General features: G+C 40.5%; 1 protein-coding gene across 4 annotated transcripts; it reads left to right on the plus strand.

Annotated features, from left to right (window-relative positions):
* On the plus strand, positions 1 to 26,857 carry LOC117413242 (TNFAIP3-interacting protein 1-like). Of its 4 annotated transcripts, none has more exons than XM_034022122.3 (18): positions 1 to 108; positions 10,323 to 10,514; positions 11,015 to 11,161; positions 11,535 to 11,632; positions 11,756 to 11,824; positions 14,952 to 15,146; positions 15,461 to 15,555; positions 18,473 to 18,617; positions 19,444 to 19,536; positions 19,885 to 19,950; positions 20,751 to 20,882; positions 21,596 to 21,724; positions 21,846 to 21,977; positions 22,724 to 22,849; positions 23,422 to 23,502; positions 24,075 to 24,266; positions 24,546 to 24,639; positions 26,221 to 26,857. In XM_034022122.3, the coding sequence occupies exons 2-18, from the start codon at positions 10,370 to 10,372 to the stop codon at positions 26,280 to 26,282; spliced, it is 2,001 nt and encodes a 666-aa protein (XP_033878013.3). In that variant the 5' UTR covers positions 1 to 108; positions 10,323 to 10,369; the 3' UTR covers positions 26,283 to 26,857. The 4 variants fall into 4 exon arrangements, with proteins under 4 accessions (XP_033878013.3, XP_034764682.2, XP_034764683.2 ...); XM_034908791.2 differs by lacking the exon at positions 1 to 108 and adding an exon at positions 3,959 to 4,100; XM_034908792.2 differs by lacking the exon at positions 1 to 108 and adding an exon at positions 3,959 to 4,100 and having other exon boundaries at positions 24,552 to 24,639.
* Positions 26,858 to 27,551: the final 694 nt, after the last annotated feature.

The raw sequence follows: 27,551 nt of genomic DNA on the forward strand, positions 1-27,551 counted from the left end.
CTGTTTCATACAGAGAATAAGATAGTGCAGCTTCCCTCTGTGCTGCCATTCTGCATAGCTAACACTGTCATCTCAGCTGTGAGTGGAACTGTGCAAACACCAGCCAGGGTAAGTGAGATCCTTACCTACTGTAGATATATGTAACATCCATTTTGTGTGAGATTATAGAACATTTCTGAGATTAAATGCAGGACGAGTCATTATGAAGCTTCATAGTGAACTCACATCTCTACTATACTTATTAGTCAAATAGCTTCAAGACTCATTGTTATATGTCAATATGAGCATTTTCTTTGTGTTGTCAACTGGTCTAGCACATATTTGAGCAATTGAACAGTTTCATTTGGTGATCTTGATTTTAACTTCATCAGTGAGGTGGTGTGATTCAGTTTCTTAAACTGGAGAATTGTGGATCCCAAAATGTATTTTAAGAAAAACAGTCTGCTGAGAATGTAAATAGTATTGCTATCGACACAAACGTGTTTTTAGACTCCTTTGTTGATTAAATGGCTGGTGATAAAGAATTACATTTGTTATCCTTACACAATATAACTTACCAGGACACAAAAAGAATATTAATTTAATTAAAATTCTAAAAGGAAATAAAAAAATATCCCTATAAATCATAATGTTTCGGAATAAACATAAAGTAGTTTTTTCCAAGAATACCTATTTAATATATATATTACACATGACAAATAACAGTCATTGAGGTTTCATACACAATTCTGCTGTATGTGTATGACTGTTATATATTTTTAATGTCTGAAATATGTCTCATGGAAAATACAGTGCCCTTCTTTACCTATAAATCAAAATAGTTTAAATGTAGATCTTCTCTAAGTATTTATGCATATATATATATATATATATATATATATATATATATATATATATATATATATATAATCAAGTTAACAAGAAAACATCTACTCACATATGGTACATTTTCATTTCCTGTTGGGTCTGTACTCTGAAAAATTATCAGAAAATAGAAAACAACTATGGTTTTAAGAAGCAATGTGAAAATAAGTATGATATATATATATATATATATATTCCCCATACTGAAATGCAGGTCAAATGACGGCATTATTATGACTGCCATTAACGACAACGCATTGCACAATGGCCCTGTTATGTAAAATGGAGGTGTTGGCTGCTAACATGACTCATAACATTCAGTTGGTTTCCCATTCTCACCTGAAGAAGCTGGCTTTGTGGTCTTGAAAGCTATTTTTATACCTATTTCAGAGATGATCCTATTAAAAAAACCAAAAAAAAAAAATCTGTATAAGAAGCGCTCCGCTCTGTTTGTTAGAAATGTGACGCTCCATGTTGGGATCTAGCGTTGTGAATCGTTTGAGAAAACTATTATTTTGAAAGCAGCAAGAAGATAATATAAATATTTGTACTTCAAGTACACATATTGGCCGCGTACTGATTAATTGAACTGTTACTGGAGCTGTAGTTCATGTTTATAGTTACAATACATTCTAAAATGATGCACCTCATCCATACATTTGTTTTACAATATAAAAATGTTATCAGGATCTGCCTGATTTAAATGCATATATCAATGTATTTAATAATAATAATAATAATAATAATAATAATAATAATAATAATAATAATAATAATAATAACCCGGGAACGGTCAGATTACTTTAGCAAGTGTTGTAGTTTTAAAGTGTATGGTAATATAAAAATGTTCCACTATGGTCACGGCGCCGTCACCATGGCGACACTCATCTGGCGATGCCATCGTTTTGATTGAATCAGTTCACAGACTTGTTATGAGTAGTAGGTGCTGGATGATATTATAGCGTCTTCCTCCTGGCAGTAACATTGTATTCACTAAATGTGTATGGTTTAGTTATAGCATGTAAATGATACTGTGGATTCAGTGGAGGTGAAGTCATTTTTACTCAATAGTGCTGTGCATTGGCAGGATCAAGGTACTTACACAACACGTTGTGCAAATACAGAAGATAAGAGGCGTTTCTTTCCCTTGCTTTTTGTATGCCATCATCAAATGCAAAATGAAGTGACAGAATGTGACAAGCAAACCATACAAAACTATAGAATAAATTGACGAACAAGGAAAAAAAACAGCGAGGTAACAGAGGAAACAGCGTTTTCAAAATATACGAAAACAACGGAAATCGATTCCTTTGTAGTGCTTTTAATTCCTTAGTAGTATTAAAAAAAAAAATCATACACTAACACATGTAATTGAAAATCTGGTTTTTAATAGTGTTCTGTTTTCTGTTGTTCGTATATATTTTTTGATGTAATGGAAATTTCCACATATAATAAAGAAAATAACTTGAACCATTTTATAATTTTTTTTCCTACATGCAATTGTTTCAGTCGCTAGACGTCGCTGTTGCTGCCAAGATGTAAAAAACGTGTTTTTTCTTTTAATACCTGCAAAGGAGTGACACCTGCATGCTCTGTACACCTTTGATTTCACAGCATTTCTACTAGCGTGCTGCTGCTCCTGTTACTGTTCAAATCTGCCATTGCAGTATTCACTACGGATGTGTACTTTACCAAGATTGCAAAATCACAATACGTGACTTGTGTTGCTTTGGAGATTTGTCTTATTATCAGAACAGAAATAACACAGTAGAACAACAAGCATACAGAAAAGAAGTGGCCGTGGAACTTCACTGTCAACCTAGACAGGAACCTGACAATAAAAAGGTTACTGAGACGTGTTCTGCGCGCTATTTGAAAAAAATTCTACAAATAGGCTCCAAATTGACAAGTAATGAAAAAAGAAAAACAGAAAAACAGACAAGTGTTCTATTGTACACATTTTTTTTTTTACCTTTCCTTCTAAAATGATGGGTTTTTTTTTCTTTGCATAGCACACAGTGCCACCAATTGTCCACGTGTTGCAAGGAGTCAAATTTTTCAAGTTTGGAACAGTTGATGGTTTTGTGACCCTTGCTACCAGGCATCCTGAGGGTCAACGGGAGACAGGACAGTCCCTTTAAGGCCGGGTTCCTTTTCCTTGATAGGATGACTACTTTCAGGGTCTGGTGTGGCGAGGCTATAATTAGATATCACAGAGGAAGTGTGGCAGTTTCTGTAGGTTTCAGGCAGGAAATAGAAAACAGAAGTAGGGGATCCCCGCACCATGTATTTGATACACTCCTTCTTTCCAGGCAGCTGGGTGAAGAATGTTACTTTGTATCTGTATGTTTGAGGAGTGAGAACTATTGTCTTAATTTAGCTGTCTTTTGCGACTCAGATATGTGTGCATGGTCACATTTGTTTAATCGTTTTATCAGCTGAGTGTACTACAACAAAACGGTCATTGTTATATACATGTATGTGCCAAACTGTCTGTTTTGCTTTCTGTAACTCTGGATATCCCCTGCCATGGTTTGTCACTAAAGCCACATGATCATTAATCACTACGCCAATTCTGTGTCTCTCTCTCTCTCTCTCTCTCTCTCTCTCTCTCTCTCTCTCTCTCTCTCTCTCTCTCTCTCTCTCTCTCTCTCTCTCTATATATATATAATTACTGTATGTACATCTAAAATAGTTTTGGCGGCAGCGCTTTGTTATTTTAAACATGAACTCTTCTCACCTAATGCATCTCAAATTCTTTTGTGTCTTTCGTGTCGGGTGTTGCCGGTCACAGAACAAAGTGACCAAACCTCATTCCACAACGTAGAGCAATAGCTCTGTCAATAATTAAAACACTGTGTGTGGTTTCTAACTTCGAAACACGTTGTTTATTTCGGTACTATGAATTGGTTCTGACCTCATGTCCCATTGTGCAAGTTCTCGTTACTATGCATCACATTGCTGCACCCGAACAGCTACACCACTGCAAACCAGTTACACGACCAGAAGTAGATCCGCATTTGTCCAGAGTGTGTCCAACCAATGAGCCTGTACCGCCCCCTCTCCTTTCATTTCGCATTGTTATTGGCTGCCGTCGCTGTCAGTCATATCTGTTTACAGCTGTTGTGGAAATTCCCATATTACAACTGAAACTTCGCTTCCGTATTCAGTTTTAGTAGCAACTTTTAGGCCGGTTGCAGTAAGCGGACGGGAGATTAAAAAACTGTAGAAGACAGGTATGAAACGTTCTTTTGTATACCGTTATACGATTATGTTTTGTTGAAAAGGATTTCTGTTTCACAGTTATACAGCTGTCTGTTTCCAAAACTACATTGTCAGTAGGGTTTTGTGTACGCGCAGTGCAGCGCACTGTTTTGGAAACAGTGCTTGTAATATCCATAGATATTGATGTTTTTAGATACTCTCTGGTGATGCACCTACATTCATGTAAGTGCTGTGTAACTGTGGTGTCAGTCTATCCTTGCGCGGACCGTTTCTTAAGTGCTGTAGGCTAACTACTGTAGTAAGTTTGCCTATGTTGATGCTGTAAATATGAGAGTTGTATTGCAAAATAAACCTTGGACAGATAGATTACTGTGTCTTAACAGTGTTGAATCTAACTGTACGGAGGCTGATACATTATATTTACGTAACCTACTTCCTGTTGTTTCCATACTAAAATGTCGGTACAGATTTTTTAAACCGAGGCATAGTGCTTGTCTGTAGCCGAAGCAGCTGTGTTTTTTTCCCCAGTACCGTGCAGTTGTGTGTTGTTTAGTCTGTAACTGCACTGAACAAAGCTAAACAAGCCTGAGGGAAACAGAGGCAATGCAGAGGCTGCGTGTTATGATATCAGGGCTGTCTGATAAGGTGGATTCTTAACATTTACCACACATCCACTGTGAACACACTAGTGATTTATGTCAGTGGCAAGTGGTTATTATTATAATAAGTTTTTTTTTACCTCTCTTTGATCTGTTAGAAAAGCAACTGTCAGTAATCGGTCCAGGACTGATCAGACAAAGGTACACTGGTAAATAATGTAACATCCATTCATTCTGCAAAGAACCAGGCACTAGAAGGTGTATTGGGCAACAGCAATCTGCATTTAAGTATTTTAAGTATACCTTGCAGTATGTGACAGGTTCAGCATTACAAATAATGCTCTCTGAGTGCTGTCGCTGTCTCACTGCTTTTTTCCATTGCTTTGCTCTACGCCTCCCTCTGTGCCCCTCTGTGCTACCCCCGACCTTTGAGGTACAGTAGGGGGGAGGGGGTCTTTTGGAGCTCCCTACTCAGACGCCTACGGACTGGCAACCCCCCCCCTTAGACTACAGTTTAATTGGGGGCTTCATTGATTAAATCATGACAAATGGGAAATCGTATTTAAATGACAGAACTCTGTACTAGGAAACCACATTATTCAAAATGCTCTGTCGTTCTCTGATGTGTGGACCCTTGTTACCTACCCCCAGGTCCAAAAATTAATTCTAGAGATACAATCTTGTAGGAAAACCTGTTTCTCAAACTACGAAACAACAAGGACAAAAGCAGGGGAATTAAATGAGTTTTAATTTGAATTGTAAATGTACCGTGACGCTCAAGTGGGAATGGGAGTGTTCGAATCCAGATTATCCTGTACAGCATGGTGGAAATGAAAGGCTCTGTCTGAGGAAAAGTGTCAGCCGTATAAAGAGCTTCAGACAAGCCTTGATATGGTAATCGACTACCGAAGGTTGGCATGAAAACACACACTCTGGCAGCTACCTGTAGAGGTACCAAAAGAGTGACCCTGAGTGATAGGACCACGTTTGTGGCCCCAGGACCAGGTGTACTGTAGACAAATAAGAGCAAGCAAAAATGTTTTATTTTTTTTTGACCCAGCCACTCTTTATCTTTCAACACCCTTTTAAATGGCTTCAGATGTAACTGTTCTCCGTCCTCCAAATTACGAAGAACCATGCAGTAGATTTCTCAGTGAATCGGTGGATTCCTGTTACTGCTATGACCAGGAGAAAGGAAAATGTACATACATTGTCAATTTCAATTCAAACTCAGAATTAGAAGTACCTTTCCATGTACTCATGTTCTTTGCAGCCCCTCAAAAAATCCCTGGTAGTTTCACATGTGCATTTTGTTTGTTTGTTTGTTTGTTTTAACAGAACTATTTCACTGGAAAAGTCATTAATATATGCTGCTGTGTGGCGGGCCCACTGAACAGTGTAGTAAGTACTGTACTAATGGGTTGAAGAGTTGAGGATAGGGATATCCGTCAGACAAGGACAGAGCACTAGATGGGTCAGGACTAATGTTATTGTATAATTTGGTAACTATAATGCTGCTGTGAAAAAATAAGAAAAGCATAGTCTAGGAGCACCATACCTGTGTGTGTCACACTTCTATATGTATCTACAGCACATAACCGCTAGTCCAAATGTGGCGATATAAGCCAAGGATATTATTTATTGGCATGTCATACTCCTCAGTAGAGCAATGTGGAAAATTGGGTCCCAAGTCTGATTGTGAGACTTTAGAACAGAACAGTCATTTTTGTTACGTACCCTGCCACTGATCACAATGCAGAGTTGACAGGTGGCTTGTGATGTCATGGCACTGCCGTGGTGTCATCACAAGGGAAGACTCGGGTTCAAATAGGAAATAATGAAATAACATTCAAATTATTGAAATTGAGCTGACCTGTTAGATTTCATTTTATTGTAAACTAGCGGTTTACATAAATAACCGATTTGGAAGTCATCTACATTAAGTTCCTGAATACAGATTTTGGACTTGAGACTGCATTTGTTACGATAATATGTTGTCGATACCAGAAGTCGTTCTGTGACGTTAATTGCTGTTTACCTGCCATAAAAGCATGCGTGGTCTCCGTACAGCCTCTTAAAGTGTCTGCACTTTCCCCATGAATGAATAGAAATTGAAAGGCACGTGATGTTTTGATGCCTGCTCATACTCGTTGAGCTTCAAGCACTAAAAAGTTTCCAAGAGGGCAAAAAGTGAGACTTGTTAGAATGGATTATTCTTAGAATTTCCATCTGCTGTCACTCGAATTTTAAATCATGAACTAATGGAAACTGGTCACAATTTATGGACTTTAATGTGTTTACAGAATATTCATTTCCATGGGATGTTTACTGTACCTATCCTGTAGAGTTGGGTGCAGTCGTTGCATTTTTCATTCAACTGTATCTGAAATACCTGTAGCAATGGAGTGGTAGCTAAGAGAGAGCGACGGTCAATGATGACCATACCACCTCTGTAGTAGCACTTTAAAATTCTCTCTTTATAAAGATTTTCAGTTTTTTTTGTACTGAAAGCCAGATGCACACGTGAGTCTGTCTCTCTCATGTTTCAGGGAGATTATGGTTTCCATTACACGAGAGTAGATGTTAAAACTTCATGCTGATTTGAACTCAGCTCTCGCCAAGATAAGCACCAACTAAGACGTAGCTTTACAGTAAACTAATGTGATCCATATGTGTCTCCATCCATTCAACACAGGTGCTGCCTCCCTTACGCATTTGTCACGTGACTCTATTAATATCATTTCCAGTCTGACCTTGGCGCACTTAAACTCCTCGGTTAGAGCGGAGACTGGTAGCTGCAGTATTCCTTTACCATAAAGTCCCACTCTGCTGAGGCAGCGTGGAACTCCCAACCATTTCCTGATGTATGAACTGATTAAAGCTTCCATCTTCTCTACTGTTGTCAAAGAAACCTCGTACACAGTCAGTGGCCACAGCAACCTCGGCAGTAGACCAAACTGAAAGCACCAGAGTTTTAGTTTGCCTGGTAGAGCGCTGCTGTCTATGCTCTTCAACCCTTCCACTGCTTGTTGTCTAACTTCTCCCACACGAACTGTGTCCTTTAGATCCCCGTCGTACCATCTCCCAAGACTCTTCACTGGCTTCTCAGACACTGTTGGTATTGCCTCACCATTAATGAAGAATGTTTTATCTACTACTTTGCCTTTAATTATAGAGATGCTCCTTGATTTAGTGGGCTTGAATTGCATTCGTGCCCATTCAATGTTATTGGTTAATTTGCCCAATAACCGATTAGTGCAGGCTACTGTTGTAGTCACGGTTGTCATGTCATCTTTGTATGCTCGAATTGGTGGTAGTCGCATTCCAGAAGCCAAGCGCTCTCCTCCTACTACCCATTTTGATGCCCTAATGATTACTTCCATTGCCATGGTAAAAGCCAGTGGAGAAATGGTGCATCCTGCCATTATTCCAACCTCTAGGCATTGCCATGTAGTGCTGAATTCTGAAGTTGAAAAACTAAATTGCAAATCTCCAAAGTAGGCTTTCACTAAATTTGTTATTGTCATCGGTACACTGAAAAAATCAAATGCTGCCCAAAGAAGTTCATGTGGCACTGAACCATATGCATTAGCCAAATCCAGGAATGTCACTTTGAGCTCCTTCCTCTCCTTGGGAGATGATAATGCAGTAATTTAGGGAAAGTTCATAACGAATAAACATGCTTGAGCTGCTTCTACCACTGCAGGTTGTGTTACACAGAGTGATGGTGTAACCATGGTCTCTTACGGAGGCTTGCAGTGTTTAGTTTCAGTTTCAGTTTACTGGAAATGTGAAAGAGGGGAGTCCCTGCAACCTGCCTGGCTGCCTCCCTCCATAAAATCTCATTGAAATGAAGACCCGTTCAGTCACTACACTGGACAGAGTTTTGAGAGCTGAGGAGCGCGGAATGGTTCACACTTAACAGCAGGAAATACGGTAAAACTGACTGAGTAACGAGAATTGCATTGAAAGCTTACTTAAATCGAAAAAACATGTGAACAGCAGTTTGTAAAAGGGCACGTGTTGGCGTCTGTGCTTATCCAATACCAAGGTTTATTGTATAGTATTAAATTGTTAGATTACTTTTTTGTGGTTGTGTTTTCAAAAGAGCACAGCAAGAGCATCCTACATTTTCATTATAACAAAATATTTATTCTAGTGCTGTGAGGTTTTGTTTTTTTATGTTGAATGGCACTGAAATGTTTTGTGAAGTGTGATATGTATATTTTAACATTTTCATTCCACTGTTGATAAGTTGACATTCACAAAGTGTGAATTAGGCGATCAAACAAAATCTTGGAAAAAAAAAAATATATATATATTCTTCTGAGCACGTTGCGAAGCAGTGCGACAAGAATGGCCGGTATGACTATTTAAATGTTGTTTACTAGTAATGTATCCAAATGTTTATAGAGGACAGGTAGCTAGGTACAGTAGGTAGGTAGATTGTTCTGTTTCGGTAGCTAACTGCGTAAATGCATCTCTGCAGATGAACTGGTCTGCTCTACATAACATTTGTTATGAGTTACTACGCCTACAGTACGGTTTAACACCCACTCAGAATATTTTTGTAAGTCTGATTGTTTGCATAGTTTGCAGGGTTGCATAAAACTTATGCTTGCTATCCACAGACATCAGTGTTTCCATTGTAGAGCAAACTGTTTTCAGGGGCATAAAAGCACACCTCTGCAGTTCATGAGAGGTTGCCCATGCACACTTGCATGCTCCTACACACTCACACACTTGCTTGACTTGCTTTCCCTCAGAACTAGATATAATCTCAGTTCTGGGGTTGTACCGCAATTGTGAGCTTTGTCTAACACTGTATTCTAGACATGGTTGTTCTAGGATACGCTCAGTGAGACACAAAGTAAATGACATGATTTTCCTGATTTTGTTCAGAAACGTTTGCTTAGATTTGATTGCCCCTCGGAATGAAGAGTTTGAAAAGCAGATAACCTGTTCAACTGTATGATTTCATCAATGTATGTTTGACTGTTTTGACTGTGCTGCTGCTGTAACTGATTGTGATTCTCTAAATTAATGAAAAAATGTAATAGTACAGAGTGTGGTGCGATGCACGTTGATATCCACCCAGAGTGGGGTGAATATCAGCTTGTATCTTGCGAAACCCTAAACTATATATTTTGTGATATCATTTCCATCTGGTGAAAAGTATCCCATGCAAGCCATCTGATTCTAAGACATTTCAGATGGTTACTCTATATTATTATTATTATTATTTGTTTATTTAGCAGACGCCTTTATCCAAGACGACTTACAGAGTCTAGGGTGTGTGAACTATGCATCAGCTGCAGAGTCACTTACAACTACGTCTCACCCGAAAGACGGAGCACAAGGAGGTTAAGTGACTTGCTCGGGGTCACACAATGAGTCAGTGGCTGAGGTGGGATTTGAACCGGGGACCTCCTGGTTACAAGCCCTTTTCTTTAACCACTGGACCACACAGCCTCCTATATATCGCATCCATATCAAGGCATACAGTATATTGCAAATGTACATCAGGGTCTACGATAAATTACAAATATTTATATACTGTAAAGTCATGGATATACATATATAGCCAGTTTGGGTGGTGTTTTACAATTCTGTCCCTCTCTTTCTTCCTTGTAGTCAGCTTTCCATCTGTATGATGTGTAAATGCGTTTAAAGAAGAACCAATGGAAGGGAGAGGACCCTATCGGATTTACGACCCTGGTGGGAGTAACCCGCGGATGAACGATGGGGCAAACGATTTGACTTACCAGGAACTGCTGAAAGAGAACGCGGGCCTGAGGGAGAGGATGAAGGGCCTCAAGAGCCTAGGTACCACAGCACTTGAGTGCTTCACTGCATCATTCACTCACTGTTTCATGTTCACCCAAATGATTCTATTAGCATTATCATTCTGTACTTTCTGGATTGGGTAACATTGAAAACCGTTTAGGCAATTTGCAATACAAAACTTATGAGTCAGTGCAGCCAACCCCAAGATGGGCAATTCCAATGTTTCACAGCAGCTAACGCAGCCAATGGAGTGATTACAGATTACCATGGCTACATTAACTACTGTCATTATTTAAGACTGCATTTACAGCTTGGTCAAAGTACATTGCTTACCTGCGTGGTTTGGAATACATGTCCGTGCATACTGACTGTATGCATTTTTTAATGTGCTGCTTCCTTGTTATGTGTTGTAGGCTCATCCCCCATGTTCCTAAAAGTCAGACTGAAGTCATTCAGAGTAATGTCAGTGTGAACTGGAAGGACACTAACGATCAGTTGAGGTCCTTGTTGTCGCTTATGCTTTTCTCTCTTACTTCCAGGAGACCTGTTGGAAGAGTCCCAGACCGAGGCGTCTAAACTGCGCCAGAGAGTGGAAGCTCTAGTGCGGGACAATGAGGTCTTGAGGTCCTCCAGCTTCACATCTTCATCCCCGAGCACTCAGCTTCCATTGCAGGCTGGAATTCAAGGTACCTGAACAGCAGCAGCAGCAGCAGCAAGGACACACATTCTGAGATCATTCAGGCTTTCACAAGCATTCTGAGATCATTCAGGCTTTCACAAACATTCTGAGATCATTCAGGCTTTCACAAGCATTCTGAGATCATTCAGGCTTTCATGTTTCCTGCAGGGCTGGTATCTATGTTGGCATTTTAAAGCAGTGTAAACTATAAATGTTAATAGCTGTAAGAGATTTGCTCTTTTCTGTTTTTGCATTTATTATTATTATTATTATTATAATAATAATAATAATAATAATAATAATAATAATAATAATAATAAGAAGAAGAAGCATGGCCTGTGGTTTTACTAAGTAGCGTTGGTTTTTGGTTTTACTTCCAGATGAAGAAAGGAGTCATGGACTTTCTGAAAAACCCCACACTGGAGGGAAAGAAGCTCCACAGCATCCACCCAGCACTGTACCGAGACCCCTTTCTAGTGTGAGTGCATCTCTTCATTTACTGCTGCTCACCAATTCATTTTGATCATTTATAGAGGACACAGCAGTTCATTGTTTTGTTTTTTTACCTTCCTTAATTTGAGTTGTTTTATTCTGATTTCAGGGAGGCTCCTCTGAGTTTGAAGTTGTAAACCTAGATGAACGGAGTAGTTCAGATGAAGGGGAGAAAGAAGTAAGTGCCAGTTATCCAGCTGTAGTGTTTTTATGTTTTCAGCGTGCAGGGATTAGAAGATTGCAACATTTGTAATCTTTTGTAACACAGTGCTTTTCCGTATTGTAAAAGAGATTTGTTACATTGGATCCTGTTTTAACAAAGCTATTTAAAGCTGGCTTTTTTTAATTCAATGAAGATTAAAGCTGGGGAAAATGGCTTCAGAAAAATACAATTTAGCAAAACCAACAAAGTATGTAGATAGATTTTCTTCATTCTGAGTCATCATTGGTCATGTGTTAATCAAATCAAATCAAATCAAATCAAATCAAGAGGGTCTGAAGTCTGTTATGATCTATGAAGTGTTGTCTTTTCAACTCTCCCCTCCCTTGTTAAACTGTGTTAAGTTACTTTTAATAGTGAAATTAAAATACGAAAGAGGTTTCATTACAACTGGAACTGTGATTTTATGACATCCAGTTTTTTACTTTACTAAATTAAATAAGTCATACTCTTCATCAGAGCACAGTGGAAAATCAGGTCCCCGGTGTCATAATCAAAACTTTAAAGGCTGACTGTGAGCCTGCAGCACGGAACAAAGTCACAAGGAACCCTTTTATTACGTTACCTGCCACTGATCACAATGCAGAGTTCACAGGTGGCTTGTGATGTTATGGCATTGCCGTGGTGTCATCACAAGGGAAGCTGGTGTCAGCAGTTCTACAGTGTATGTCTCTTAAAAGCACTCACAAAACAAACCAACCAGCCAACAAACTATTAAACTAAACCACCATGTCATTTGGGAAGTGTTTGCCTGTGAGTCACATATTGTGGGTTTCGAAATGGGTTCACTTTTTAAACTGAAATCCCGAAATGAAGTAACGCTCAGCTGGGATAATGAACAGCAGGTATTGGTGGGTTTGACTGACGTAACCGTTTACTGCAAACGCCTTCAGAAAGTATAGTAAAGATGTTCCCCTCCTAGTAAAAAGCATACGACTGGTGTTCCTCAAACTAGACTAAAAACTACTGTCTAATTCTGTTTTTGAGATGTCCGATGAATAAATTAACTAGATGCGTGTTCGACTAACATGACAAGTGACGCCACTGTGCACTCACAAGTGATTTTGCTCATAGATCTGTTAATAGCCAGTGGGTGGGTCCTTTTCACTGGTTTAGAGGAACGCTTTGTTAAAACAACTCCCAAGCTTTCATAAAAGCACACGCCCAAACATCGCAATGCTTGGCAAGTTTAAATGTTGTGTTGTAATACCAAGCGCTCCAATCCCTTTCAGAGTTTCTGCTTTCTGCCTCAACACTCCCTGTTTCAGACCCACCTCGAATCAGCTGTGTACTTTCAGAATTCATATAGAGCTCTGTCTGATCTTTCTGAAGCCTATTAGCCTCTTCAAGTCTGAACCTATTTAACTTCACCTTGAAGAGATTATAAATGTTTTGAAGAAGACTGTGCTTACTCACTTCCATTGCAGGGTATACTGGATAAGGTATTTAAGACACTGGTTGCTGGCCGTTCTAGCTTTTAGAGTGAGCCTAATTGGACAGAACATGCACCTTTTGTACAGGTCATGTACAACCGAGACTCTCAGGAAAACTGGGAATGTCTCAAACTTGTAGGCAATGGGAGTTCCAGCTTTCCCTGTGAGCCCTCATTGTAAGTGGCCTTTCAAAAATAGTGTGTCTAATTAACTCATTACTGTAGTTCACCCTGAATACTGTTCTTTAATGGGAGTCTTAAGGGATGCTTTGTTTTTCTATTCTTGTAAGCCTACCTTTTGTGTGTGCTCAAAACATAAAGACTCCTTTTATACTGGACGGTAGAGGAGATGTGAGCGAGGGTTAGTTTACAAGTCTAGTTAAACATTAATTTGCTTGAGAAAATGTTTGACATTTGCTCTGTACATCCCAAAGGCATATATGAATTGTTTTATGATGCAGCAGTAAACGCAGAGTAGTTGTAAACATCCCAGCATTTCAGTTTGGTAAATGTCCAGAGGTATTGGGGAACTTGTATGCAAATGTTCATTAATTTACGGTATTTTTACACCATTCAGAAGGTACAAGTCATTTCCTTTCATAGTTGTATTTATACGGTGTCCCTCTCTGTATCAAGTATTCTTTATTTCCGTACTCGAGTTCATGAAAAGCTTGAAACCCCATGGGAGCAGCTCAGAGAGGATGTTGGTTCTCTGTCACGGGTACAGGTTCATCACAGCGGTTTCTGTAGGTTTTCTCATTATTTGAAATTGTTCTTTCGATGACTCAGCATGTGTGATACGTGACACAGCATGGTGGTGGGTCGGGGGAAATTCCCAAAAATAAGAGCTGAAGTCGTGCAAAGTTTAGTGAGTCAGTGAGAGCGGGCGCTTCAGCGGGAATGACTTCAGGGGAAACTGGTTGAAAGCCAACAGAAGCCCTGATTGTTTCTGCATACTATGCATGCCAGGAATGTCATTTCAACATCCACAAGGTTACCTTTTAAGTATATTTTCCTGCTTTCAGTTTTAGCAGTGGATTCACTAAAAGTGAACTATACTGTATTGAAGGCGTGATCAGTTTGGACAGCTCCAAGCTTGCTTATGTCTTTAGTAAAGAATGGAGAGGTGGATGTTTTAAAGTTTTTTGTTTGTTTTTTCACTTTTGAGTTATTATTCGTAGTCGTAGTGGCAGTTGGATTACTATTATTGATCAGGTGCGGCTGCTTCTACAAATGAAGCATTCTAAATACTCTGTGTACATTTCTTTTCTGACAACTGTAGCTAAACAGAAGATCTTATTAAAGTTACAATGCACTTGGTGAGCTGCTGCTATCTTTAGCTCGGGGATCTTTAGTTTATATTGTGGCTAAATATGGATAACAGTCCTGTTACAGATTTCTAGTTTAATTGTTCATTATCCTTTTAATCCTGATACTGGAAGGTGCCACTGTGTGGGGGTTCTCCCTAATGAGTGAGCTCTGTTCAGATGTTACTGAATAAATTCTGGACTGGCGTGCAAATGCACTCGCTACACAGGAATCCCTCTGTTTTGACTACCATGTGACAGAGTGGGCTTTGCGTTGATCTGATCATTGAGCTGATCAGAAGGGATAGCTTTACTGTTCCTTGACGTTCTGCTTTTCTTTCCCCAGGGTCAGAAGCCTCCGGTCCCTCAGGAGGATGCAGACCTGGCCACTCAACTGCAGAGGCTAGAGAGCTCTCTGAGTGTCTTTGCAGAGGAGTCCAATAAGAACCAGCTGTTCTCTCACCTGGGGCGCATGGCGCTCGAGTTCAACAGACTGTCCATCAAGGTGCAGAAGAACGAACAGAAAACAGCCGTTCTGCAGGTCAGAAATGATGCACCCTGGTCAAACTGATATGAAGTACATAATTGGAGTGTTAGTGCAATTATGTGTCTTTTTCAGGTTTTTTTTTTTTTTTTTTTAGAATAAAAAGGTAAATATACACATTGGATTTGCTGTTTTTAAATCCTGCATAAGCTGAGCTTAACCTTTTACAAAGCATCCAGTGCATAAGACAGAACCTAAACAGCTCTCAGGACTGCTAGATACCACTCACTGGCCTGTTGACACATCCTGACAGTTGCATCAACTGAGAGTCTGGTGTTTTGCATCTGAAGCGTTCCTCCTTAACCTTGCAGACGCTGTGTGAGCAGCTGCGTTTAGAAAATGAAGATCTCTGCAAGAAGGTGGACGCTGATGTGCAGTACAGGAACCAGGACCTGGACCAGCTCAGGTTGGGGGTTGTTTGATATATTTCTAGCTAGTTTTAGTACAGACCTGGCATAGATTGAACTGGGCCGTGGACAGCAACAGTATATGCAGCAGAAGAGGCCAGGTGGTTAAAGTTTCCAGTTTCCCTTTTTGTATTTACATTTGCTGTGTGTTTTTTTTATAGAAGTAAATTATATAGCCAATATTTATTTTATTCCCAAAATAGATGTTAAATTGACAATTGCAAAGCCTGGCAGTCATTAACGCAAAAGGTTATGTTGAACTTCAGCAAGTTAGTTCCCTGTTCCCCGAAGATAAGGTTATTTGCATGCAGGGCGAGACGAATGTTGCGGCTTTGTTTTTTTAAAGACTAATCAGGATCCACACAATACCCATATGGTTTAAGGGCGTAAATATATTTCAATAAAATGTTAGTGTATCATTTTTGTCCAGCCATAATTTAAACAGTTAAATTCTAGTTACAGTTCCCTGGCTTAGTTAAAGTGACCTACACTTTACATGGGTAAAACTATCCTAACTATGCAACATGCAGTACATGCTGTTGTTTGTTATATCTACTACACGCACACTTGGACCAGCATTTCATGTTGTCTTATTTTTACTGATATAACACTTGGGTGTTTGCGCCTCTTCTTGTTTCATTATAGCGAACGAGCTCTGATTTGCGTAGTTTGCGTTTCTTTACTTTCACTTCTTTTTTCAAAATGATTACATACCTTTGGCTGGATTTTCCACATTCCCTTATTAAGATGCGTTGGAAATGCTCCTTCATTTAAGTTGAATAGCCGATTTAAAGGGACTTGCAATATTAAAACATTTTTTACGGCAGTTTACAGTGATAAGACACTTTCTGTTTAGACCATATACTCATGTTGGCCCTCAGAAAAAGTTTATTGTATCACAGTGTTTTTGCACTTTTCCCAAGTTTGCCGCATGGTTATATTATGCATTTACCATAGCTTACCCTGGTTTGCCGTGTTTATATAAAAAGCTTTATGTGCTTTACAATGCTTCCCTATGCTTTACCATGCTTTTGTTACACTTTGCTGTGTTTTACACTATGGGAAACTTTTATTATTATTATTATTTATTTCTTAGCAGACGCCCTTATCCAGGGCGACTTACAATCGTAAGCAAATACATTTCAAGTGTTACAATACAATAAGAGCAAGAAATACAATAACTTTTGTTCAAGCAAAGTACAAGTGTGACAAACCACATTTCAATAATACAGCAGATAATAGTGATAGTTACATCAGGATATGATTAAATAGTGATAGTTACATCAGGATGTGATTAAATACAAAGTACTACAGGTTAAACACTTGGCAGATTACAGTATTCTGAAGTACAGGATTAAATGCAGTAAAATAGGGGGCAGATAAGAGCAAAATAAAGCACATTTAAATGAAGGGTGATAGTGTCCCAGGATACAAACAGAGGAGTTCTACAGGTGCTGTTTGAAGAGGTGAGTCTTAAAGAGGCGCCGGAATGTGGTCAGGGACTGGGCAGTCCTGACATCTGTAGGAAGGTCATTCCACCACTGCGGAGCAAGGGTGGAGAAGGTGCGGGCTCTGGAGGCAGGGGAGCGTAGCGGAGGTAGAGCTAGTCTTCTAGTGCAGGCGGAGCGGAGAGGTCGAGTGGGGGTGTAGGGAGAGATGAGGGTCTGGAGGTAGCTGGGTGCAGTCTGGTCAAGGCATCTGTAGGCTAGTACAAGAGTCTTGAACTGGATGCGAGCGGTGATCGGGAGCCAGTGGAGCGAGCGGAATAGTGGAGTAGCGTGGGCGAAGCGAGGCAGAGAGAACACCAGGCGGGCAGCAGTTCTGGATGAGCTGGAGCGGACGGGTGGCGGACGCAGGGAGGCCAGCCAGGAGGGAGTTGCAGTAGTCTAGGCGGGAGAGTACCAGGGCCTGGACCAGAAGCTGGGTAGCATAGTTGGTGAGGAAGGGTCGGATTCTTCGGATGTTGCTCAGGAAGAATCGGCAAGTGCGTGCCAGAGTGGAGATGTGCTGGGAATAAGAGAGGCAGGGGTCCAGGGTGACTCCAAGGTTCTTAGCGGAGGAAGAGGGAGAGAGTGTGGTAGATTCCAGAGGAACAGATAGAGAGATCAGAGGAGGGGGAGGAGGAGGGAAAGAAAAGGAGGTCAGATTTAGAGAGGTTGAGTTTGAGGTGATGCGAGTGCATCCAGGAGGAAATAGCAGACAGACAGGTAGAGATACGGGAGGAGATGGTGGAGTCAGAGGTGGGGAAGGAGAGGAAAATCTGAGCATCATCAGCATAGAAATGGTTTGAGAAACCATAGGATGCGATGAGGGGGCCCAGGGAGCGGGTGTAGAGAGAGAACAGGAGAGGACCCAAGACTGACCCTTGGGGGACTCCAGTTAAGAGAGGGTGAGGTGTGGAGGTTGCTCCACGCCAGGTTACCTGGTAAGTGCGGTTGGAGAGGTAGGAGGAGAACCAGGCCAGAGCAGTGCCAGAGATCCCCAGGTCACCAAGAGATGATAGTAGAATAGAGTGTGTCGTCAATTGTGCAATTCTCAACACCTCCTACTCTGTGTCACACGTATACCCATTCAACACACTATGCTTTGCAATTCCTCAGTGCGTTTGTGCTTTGAATAGGACTGTCATTGGTGAACCTGCTGTAGCTGTAAAAATATTATTCTTAATAAATGATGTAGATCAAGCGTTTGATTCCAACCAGACTGCAAGGTCTGGCGTCTCTGAGTAAATGGAGTTCAGGGCTTTGGGGGGAGTTTTGGAACTTAGTAAATGAGTTGGAATCAGGGTCTTTCCAGCAGGATATCCCTGCAGCATCACACACCCACAGAGAGTTGTGCACGCTGGGGTGGTAGGTGTTTTTATGTGTGCTGAGCCCTTGCCAGTTTCACTCATGGTTTGATTGTCCTGCTTCCCAGACGGGAGAACCAGGAGCTCAAAAAGCTAGTGACCAGCAGGGGAGAAAACAAAGAAGGACCTCGATGTGGAACCAACCTTGAGCTTTTGGAAAACAGGAAACAGGAACTAGTGGGGGCGAGGATGGAAGCAGCCGTCACTCAACAGGTACATTCATTCTGTCTGGTCTCTACTATATTAGTGGCTCAAGTGTCTTCACCTTAAAAAATTGCATCCAAAGCACCACCTGGTGGTCAAGTACATATATATATTTAAAAAAAAAAGGTGATTCTGAAAAGAAAAGCCTTTTTAATTGATAATTATTTAATGTAGTACAATGTATGATACTGTATGATAGATATTCTTGTATTAGTGACATCTGTATGAAATACCCTTTGCATATAATTATACTACAATATAAAAATACCCTCTGATGCATAAGGGTTAGTCTATAAAATCCCATCTATGCATTGGGGACCTCCTCTAGACTTTCTTGAATGACTCTATGAATCACCCCCTCCTTACTGAAGGGCGGTGCTGAGAATGCACTCTGCTAATGTGGAGCAGTCCTGAAGACTCTCACATCCTTATTGTTTCAGTGTAGAGTCAGCATCGGTAGGGTTATTTCCTAGTGAAGTCCTACCCAGATTCATCTTGTAAAGCTGCATGTCTGTGCTGTGCAGTGCGGGGCATTCCTTTTGAAGGAGGCAATGAAAACAAATGCACTTTCATTTTCTCATGGTAGTTTCTTCAGTTGTGTAGATTAGGCTCTGTTTGTTTTTTTCAGCCCTGTTTCCTACAGACTATAAAGGGATCAGGTTTGGATAGAGTTAAAGGGTAAACTGTGCAAGCAGTTTGCAGTGGAGCCCCCCCCCCTCAGTTCCCTTCTCACTGCTGAGTGATATAATCATCTTCCCCACAAATTACGCAAGCGAGAGCTGATTTTGTCTACTTTATTTCCTTTTGTATTTATTAGGTTGTTTGTTTCTTTCAGAGCGACAAAGCAGTGCAGAAAGCTCAGCCCAAGAGCCGAGATGTTGAGGTGTTAGAGAAGAAGATTAGAGCACTGGAACAGCAGCGAGGGGAGGTAAGAGAGAGAGGGGGTTTATTATGGATTCTGTGGGATCCCTAAATGTTACTACAGTTACAATGCATTGCGTAGCCTTCTTCTTGATTCACCCTTTACTGTAAAGCCAGTAAATCTGCTTTGATTATTTAAAAAAGTGTACAGTAACTCGCCTGTGGTTCATCTAGTCCATGACCTGGTCCGTTTTAAATGAGTAAATTCACCTTCACAGGTTCACTGCAGTGGGCTGCAAGAGTGAGTTCTATGGGCTTACAGTATTGGCACCATTGGGAATTGAGTGTTGGAATGAGGTTCATGGGAACTGGACATGTTAGTGCATGCTTTTTAATTTGTTTTTTGTTGCTGCAGCTGGTGGACGTGAACAAGCAATGGGATCAGCACTTCAGATCAATGAAGCAACAGTATGAACAGAAGGTAAGATGAGATTTACATGTGTGTATATAAAACAAATGAAACTAGTTTGTTCTTGCAGGGCTGAGGTGTGGAATACAAATGGAGACGCACACTTGCTTTCTTGCTTACTACAGTAAATTAGTCACAACTGTCTTTGATCTTAGTGCTTACACTTTGGGAAAGTGTGTTTGAAAACAAACAGTGGAGGTACTTGCAGGCTTTTGATGCCATGGTAACTACTCTCATTTAAATCTATTTATATATAAGAGAAGCTAAGCAGTGCTGGTGTTGATGTCAGAGCTGTTGACCTATAATATATCTGAAAGGCCGGGAACCTACCTTTCAGCTTGTTCTAGTCTAAGGTCACCTGTGACGTGAGTAACCCCTGTTGCAAGCGGAGGAAATTGATAGAAAGATGTGAGATTGAGGTCGCCACAGGGCTCTGCAGCAGCCGGAATAGAATTCCCCTGAACTCTCATATGCCCGCTGTCTTCCTGTGTGGTACACCTGGGGCTGGCCAGAGTTGACACAGCTACGTGGCACAAATGTTTCCTCTCTAGTGTTAATTTCCGAAAACTGCAGCAGGGTCTAACCACAGAGCTGAATGTGTTCAGAGTCATTACTTTTGTAGCACGTACATTACATTTTTTTTTTTTTTTTAAAAGCCTTAAAGTGTTGTTTGTTCCCAACAGAAAAAAACTAAACAAAAACCCAGCACCTGACATCCTAATATACCATATTTTTTAAAGCAGTGGGTTTCAGACACTTTTGCATTTTTTTTTTTTTTCTGATGCCTTTTCTGTGATTTATTTCTTCTCCAGATCACTGAACTCAGAAAAAGATTGGCAGATTCCCAGAAGGCAGTGGCTGAGCTGGAGGCTGAGAGGGAGCAGAGGCAGCGAGATTATGACCGCAAGCTTTTACTGGCCAAATCCAAGATTGAGAATGAAGAGGTAAGGGCTAAGCACACAGACACAGACACAGACACACATGCACTAATGCAAAGGCCAAGGCAGCACTTCCTGGATTTAAACCACGCTCTCATCACTGCACCTGCACTTGACGAGGTTGCAGCCTTGACGAGGTTGCAGCTATGCAGCCTATATGTTTAGTTACTTTTTGTCTAGGGGTCTTCAGAATAAGCGCTTCATGTTCTGAAAATGTTCCCTGGTCTCCAACATCTTGGAACAATCCACAGTTTTCATTGTACTTTCCCAAACCTGCATTGCGCTGATCTTTGGCAAGCAGAATGCTTTGGCTTTGTGAAGTGGAATTACCCTCCCACAGTCTGCATTTTCAGCAGCTGTGCACATAGCCTGCCCAGGATTTTCTACAGACCATTACTTGCATGATAAGGGGTATAACTGGAAGTTATGGTGTAGACATACCAGCTTGTGTCTTTTCACGAGTGGGTGTTTGTGTTTAATTCTGTCTGCGTAAAGGTGTCGTTTGGCAGATGTGTTTCTGTTCCCGACAAAAGTGTATCTAAATGAATTTCTTATCCCAGTTGTGTTTTTTTTTTTTTTTTTATAAATATTTTCTGTCTCGTCTACTGTCATAATGGCAGATAAGCTATGGAGAAAATACAAAGGTAACCTGAATTAAGCAGAGGTAGAGGAGGGGAATGTTAAAGATATTAAATGTCGTGTTTTTTTTTTTGTTTCAGGCAGATAAAGAAAGGCTGAAGACGGAGGTGACAGAACTGAAACAAAAGACTAAATACATGCAAGACCAGCTGGTCCCACTATCCAAACAGAGGGAGTACCAGGAGAAAGAGATCCATCGTCTGAACAGGGTAAACAGCTTCACTAATACAGAGCAGACAGGGGACTGTTTCAGCATTTAGATTCCAGTGCTAAGAATGCAAGCTGTCTAATTCTAACCTGTAAGCTCTTTCTGTGTTGTTCTGAATGCAGGCCCTGGAAGAAGCTCTGAAGCTGCATTCAGCCACAGCTCCCCAGGCCCCCCTGTTTGGTAACCATGGCGATGACGGAATGAACCTGAGACGGCAGGAACTGCTCACCCAGATTGCAGTGCTGAAAGAACAGGTGTGCACAGGCCTCCAATGTCTATTGTAAACCGGGCTCAGTCTCTGTGCTTCGTTTGCCCATTAAAAGCAGACCCAGACACAGAACTTGAATTTTCAAAGCGCTTATGCGCTATTTTTAATAAACAAAAGAAAGAAAACAAAAACAAAACCTAACTTACTACACACGTTACAGGAACCTAACTATACAACAGGACAGCTAAGCTGCTTTCCTGTTAAAATAAACACACAACAAAAACACACAGTTTTACATAGTACCTTTGATACCATTGAGCACACTTACCAATCGAGCTCCTTCACACAGCAGCAGACTGCTTGCTCTCTAGAATACCCTGCACCTGGCTCTAATTTACAATAATAGCCAGGTGCAGGTGATAATTAAACAATAAATACTAATTAAACAATGATTAAACAAATAAACAAATATACGTTTCTGGCAGGGGGGATATTACCCCCCTCCCTGTCTTGTTACACTATGTATTTCTTATTTTTAGTAAGTGTGAGGTAAGGCAAAATAATCTAGCTCTTTAAATCAGACAACAATACTATGGGTTGACCAATTTGAAATTTATACTAGTGGTATTCAAACAAGACTAAATACATTTTGTGAGTTAATGCCATATGTATATGTTGCCCATGAGACACTTCCAACAGCAGCTCAAAATATTTAGGATATTCTGACCCTGACCGCCAAGCCGTGCCCCAGCCTGTGGCTCTTGTATTAAGTACTTGTGTCCCATTCTAAAGGTGAAAATCTTTGAAGAGGACTTCCAGAAAGAGAGGAGTGACAGAGAGCGTATGAACGAGGAGAAGGAGGAGCTGCGTCAGAAACTGGAGAGGCTGCAGGGCCAAGTGACGGTGCTGAACAACCAGGTGAGCAGGGAGCCGGGGAATCCTCTTCAACAACTGTGTGGATTTCATACAAAGCATCTTTAAAGCAGGCCTGTCACGTCTTCACATCACCAGCAACGGGGTTAGAGGGGAGGCACGCGGCTGGGTGTCCAGAGGGGAGGCACGCGGCTGGGTGTCCAGAGGGGAGGCACGCGGCTGGGTGTCCAGAGGGGAGGCACGCGGCTGGGTGTCCAGAGGAGCGCTTCTCCACTTGAAAGGAGACGTGGCTAGGGCATTGTTCTGCATTGCTCATTGAGTGGAGGAAAATGTGCATCATAAGATATTTCCAAAAGCGTTCTAGCATTGCAGCAGCGCTGCAGCTACTAGTAGTGTAAATTAAAAACATTAAATAATGCTCTCCAATCTCCAAAGCAAATGACATGATCCTAAACCCCTCTCTATTGATTCTTCTTGAGAATACTCTCCTTTTGTGTCTGCTTTGCCATTTGTTTTCGTCTGTTTTTTTTTTTTTTTTTTAATGTTTTTTGCGGTGATTTCTTGCTTTTGTAAAGTTGCTCTTTCTTTCCTCCTGTCTCTTCCTGTGTGTGTCTCAGCTGCGCCAGGCTCAGAGCGACTGTCAGAGAGAGAAAGCAGAGAGGGACAAGCTGGAGAGACTGCACAGGCACCTCAAACAGGTACTGAGGATGCACTCACAGACAATACTTCTTGTTAAAACAGTAATTGCTGCAAAGCTTCATTTTAGAATATATATATATATATATTTTTCTATCTATATCTATGGATATAGATATAGATATAGAGGGCTGTGCACAAACAAGCACAAGAATTAAGATGAAGCTATCTTTTTTTCTTTGCCATGCCCTCTAGTGACTAGTTTGTGTAATGACACGGTAATTATTTAATTACGATATGCTTGTGGCCTCTGTGAGGTAATTAAAAAAAATATATGTTCCCCAAACTTTTAAAAGCAAGAGTTTAGTTTCTGTTTGAGATATGCATGTTTTGTTATCCTCCAAAAGTGCTTGCTGGCTGCTTTATGTTGCTGTTTGTCATACGCATGCAGATGTTCTATCAGTACTTCACATCACATGCACAGTATGATTATGGCTCAGAAAACTGGTTACAAGAGTGCGGTCCCAGCACAGCCAAACAGACTTACACTTGGATGTGTCTTTTATTTTTACATTTTTGTGTGTGTGCGTGAGCTCTGGTTGGTGAAGATCGGTGCCGCTTTCTTTTTTTTTAGGGTCAACATGAGAGACGTGCTTCAGACCACACGTCTGGGGCGGTTAACCTTCCTGCTGGCCCCCCATACCCAAACCCCTTCGTCCAGCCCATACACCATCCTGCGCACCAGAGCTACGAGGACTGGCCTATTCACTATCCACCCAGGACAGCACCTTCTGAGCCCGCCAGAGACTTCCAGCAGTTCCAGCCAGTGAGTATTCCCGAGCTTGGGTTTAGGGTAGATTTTCTTTTTGATTTCCCCGTTTGTGGGATTCTGTAGTAAACTCTACACTAGTGGTGATAAACAAATACACGGGGGGGACTTACTGAGTAACTTTGACAGCAGTGTTTTTAAATGTGTTTTTATTAATTCTGTTTGATGGCACTGCTGCCTTTGCTAGGAGGCGCAGTGGTTTCTAGGAATAGCTTCCTTCTTGTGGTTTGCCTCTCAGCACAAATCCATTCTTGTCTTGTCCCTTTTTGTTGTCTCTCTCAGATGGAGTTTGCCTGGCCAGCACCGTTCCCTCAGCCACACAGTCCCAGAGCCCACGGAGACAAAGCATGGCCTCCCCCAGAGAACACAGGCAGGTTCCACTGTTCAGCTTTCCATCTCCCTGCATCCCTTTAAACACTATCACTTCCCATAAGTGACACGGCCCAAGTAACCCAAGTACTGTGTATGGCTTTTCAAATGAGAACTTGAATGGACGCAGGATCCAAGCAGACTACTAAAACATTGGTACCACTGCTAAATCCCACTTGTCTTTTGACAGGGTGGGTGTTAAATATGATTGGGGGTGCATCTGAGGAATTGTAATGGAAACACAGAAGGGATCAGCACAACTCACACTTAATACAAGTCTAGAAGCAGCAGCAGCAGCCAGAACAGGATAGCACAGTGCTGGTATGATGTGGGCGCTGAGTTAGTGTCTTTCAGGTCTGTGTTACTAATGCCAGGGGGGCGGTTTCACAGTGGGTTGAGACAACGATCAGTTTCCTTTACTCATAAACTGATGTTTTTCAGTGCCGTTTAAATAATAATAATTACAACTTCTCTCTTTATTAATAACTTGAAATTGCTTAAATAAAACAAAACATTCACCGAGTAACTGTTATATCCTTCGTAATTGTAAATAATGTAGTTTAAAATAAAAGTGGTTATTGAAATAAAACAAAGCTGCAGTGTTGACAGGTCTGCGTCAGTAGCTATTGACTTTGCAACATGCTGGTTATAGTATTGTACTCAGCTTGATTCATGAGTTTGCAGCGATCCTGAATTTCTAAAAGAGTGCTCTGTTGAAACTGCCAGGTTTCATGTGTTGTTGTATTGTTGTGGTCTGTAGCATCAGAACTACTAGAAAGTGTATTTTGAGAAGTGAAAGCATGTTTAGTGGCACTCAGGTGGTACAGCAGACTAGATGTATGGCTGTGATACGGGAACTCACTTTGACAGTAGATGCATCTATCCAGTGAACAGTCAGAACGTTTTTTTTTTTTTTTAAATAAACTTCCTATTCAGAAGTCTTTCAGTTTGAGTGCTCTGCTACATAATGCAGTCCCGTGACTAATTATATATTCAAACGATGACTCCACTCCTTCAATCCTGGCATGCACTCGAGATTATTAAAATGGTGCCGCAGGAAATAAATGACAGTATGCTAAGAGGCACAAGACAGAGGAGTGCGATTTAATGTACGTTAAACGCAGTAGTTAACTGAGATTAATTGACAGCCCTAATATATATATATATATATATATATATATATATATATATATATATATATATATTAGGGCTGTCAATTAATCTCAGTTAACTACTGTGTTTATATATATATATATATATATATATATATATATATATATATATATATATAAAATCTATTTTTAAGCCGTAGTGTGAGTTGATGAAGGCTGTACCGTGTGTGAGTTGATCTGACCGCGATTTGAGTTATGCGTCCCGAGCCGAAGGTGAGGGCGCTAATGATTTTTTCTCATTGTTTTCTTTAAAAAAAAAAAAAAAAAAACACTTTGAAACCTACATTTACCTTGAACTTGTAACGATTCTTGCTTGTGTCTCAGTTTGTTGTTGCTGAAAGATGCTGTGTCTGAGCTCTAGTCGAGCTGACAGACTGTCACTGACATGCTTGTTGGTTTATTTTTTGCAGGTCCTAAATCACCTGGCTTAGGGAAGAGTGAGCGACAGAATAATGCCCCTGGAAAGCACTAAGTGACTCTTCATCTCTGCAAATGGAAACGTGTGCTGTAGTTATGGGCAATATTAACTATAGTTAAATAAATAATAATAATAATAATAATAATAATAATACTGTTTTTGATTTAAAAATATATTCCTGTATTTTGATAAATAATCTGTGCTTTTAATTTGTAAACTGCATTGTGCAAGTTTTTTTTTTAAACCTATGATTATAATGTATAGATTTAAGAAAATGTATATCCTGTTGTGTGTGTGTGTGTGTGTGTGTTTTCTTTTTTTTTTTAATCTAAAATAATGACCATCTTTTTGTAATTAAAGTTGTGGTTTCAATGCAATATTGTAAACACAGACTTGAATAGTAACGTGCTGTGCATTGCCCCATTTCATCTCTGACAAATCTTTACTTGCCTTTAGCGGTAAGGTGAAGAACGTTAATAACGACTTGACTAAGGTCCCAGTTTACTCTGAGCTGGGAAAAGGGTCCTGTACAAATCCTAGCCTAACAAGAGAGCATGAGCATCAATGGTAATTTTGATTGATCGTCGATTGTGTGTTAAACAAATCGAAATTAAAATTGTTCCACATTTGCACTGCTGTAACATGTTATATTTTCATGAAATGCTTTTTCCCCAGCTAAAGATAATTGAACCTGGCCCTACACAGTTTTGAAATTTGGTATCGAAAATATATTAAACTAATGACTTACTGTATCTGGGGTATTTCCCAGTAGAAGTTGTGAGTGGTTTTACTTCAGCTGTCAATTTCTACAACAATTTATGTTAAGGGGGACTAGTATACCGTGTAAGCTTGTGAAAATAATCTCGATTTATTTGGGAATTAAACCCTGATGTAACCCTATGATGCCCAAAAGGTGTTTCCCATCGTGCTTGGAGGCTGTGTCTTCTTCACTAGCTTTGACATGTTGCATACATGCTGTGCTGGGCACAAGTGGAGCTTTGCCCTTTCCAGTACACCCTTTGATTTAATCCAAACAGCATTTCATGTAGCTTGCTACGTCTGGCAGTATAAGGTTGTTCCAAAAACATCAGATTAATATTGGCTAATAAATACTATTTCCTGTATCTTGCTCCTATAATAAATCTATAATGTTTCACGTGTTGGCAAATTCATTAATTGTTTTGGACGATGAGGAACATCCTGATAAATAAAGTGCTCTACCCGACTATAGGTCACTAAAGAGTTCAAATCCCTGAAGACATGCAGCATCACTGTAACATGTAACACGTGCAGAGTGGCAGTCTGATCTGGTCTTACTGGCTG

Source organism: Acipenser ruthenus, chromosome 23 (assembly GCF_902713425.1).
Source record: "Acipenser ruthenus chromosome 23, fAciRut3.2 maternal haplotype, whole genome shotgun sequence".
In the NCBI taxonomy this organism is placed as follows: domain Eukaryota; kingdom Metazoa; phylum Chordata; class Actinopteri; order Acipenseriformes; family Acipenseridae; genus Acipenser; species Acipenser ruthenus.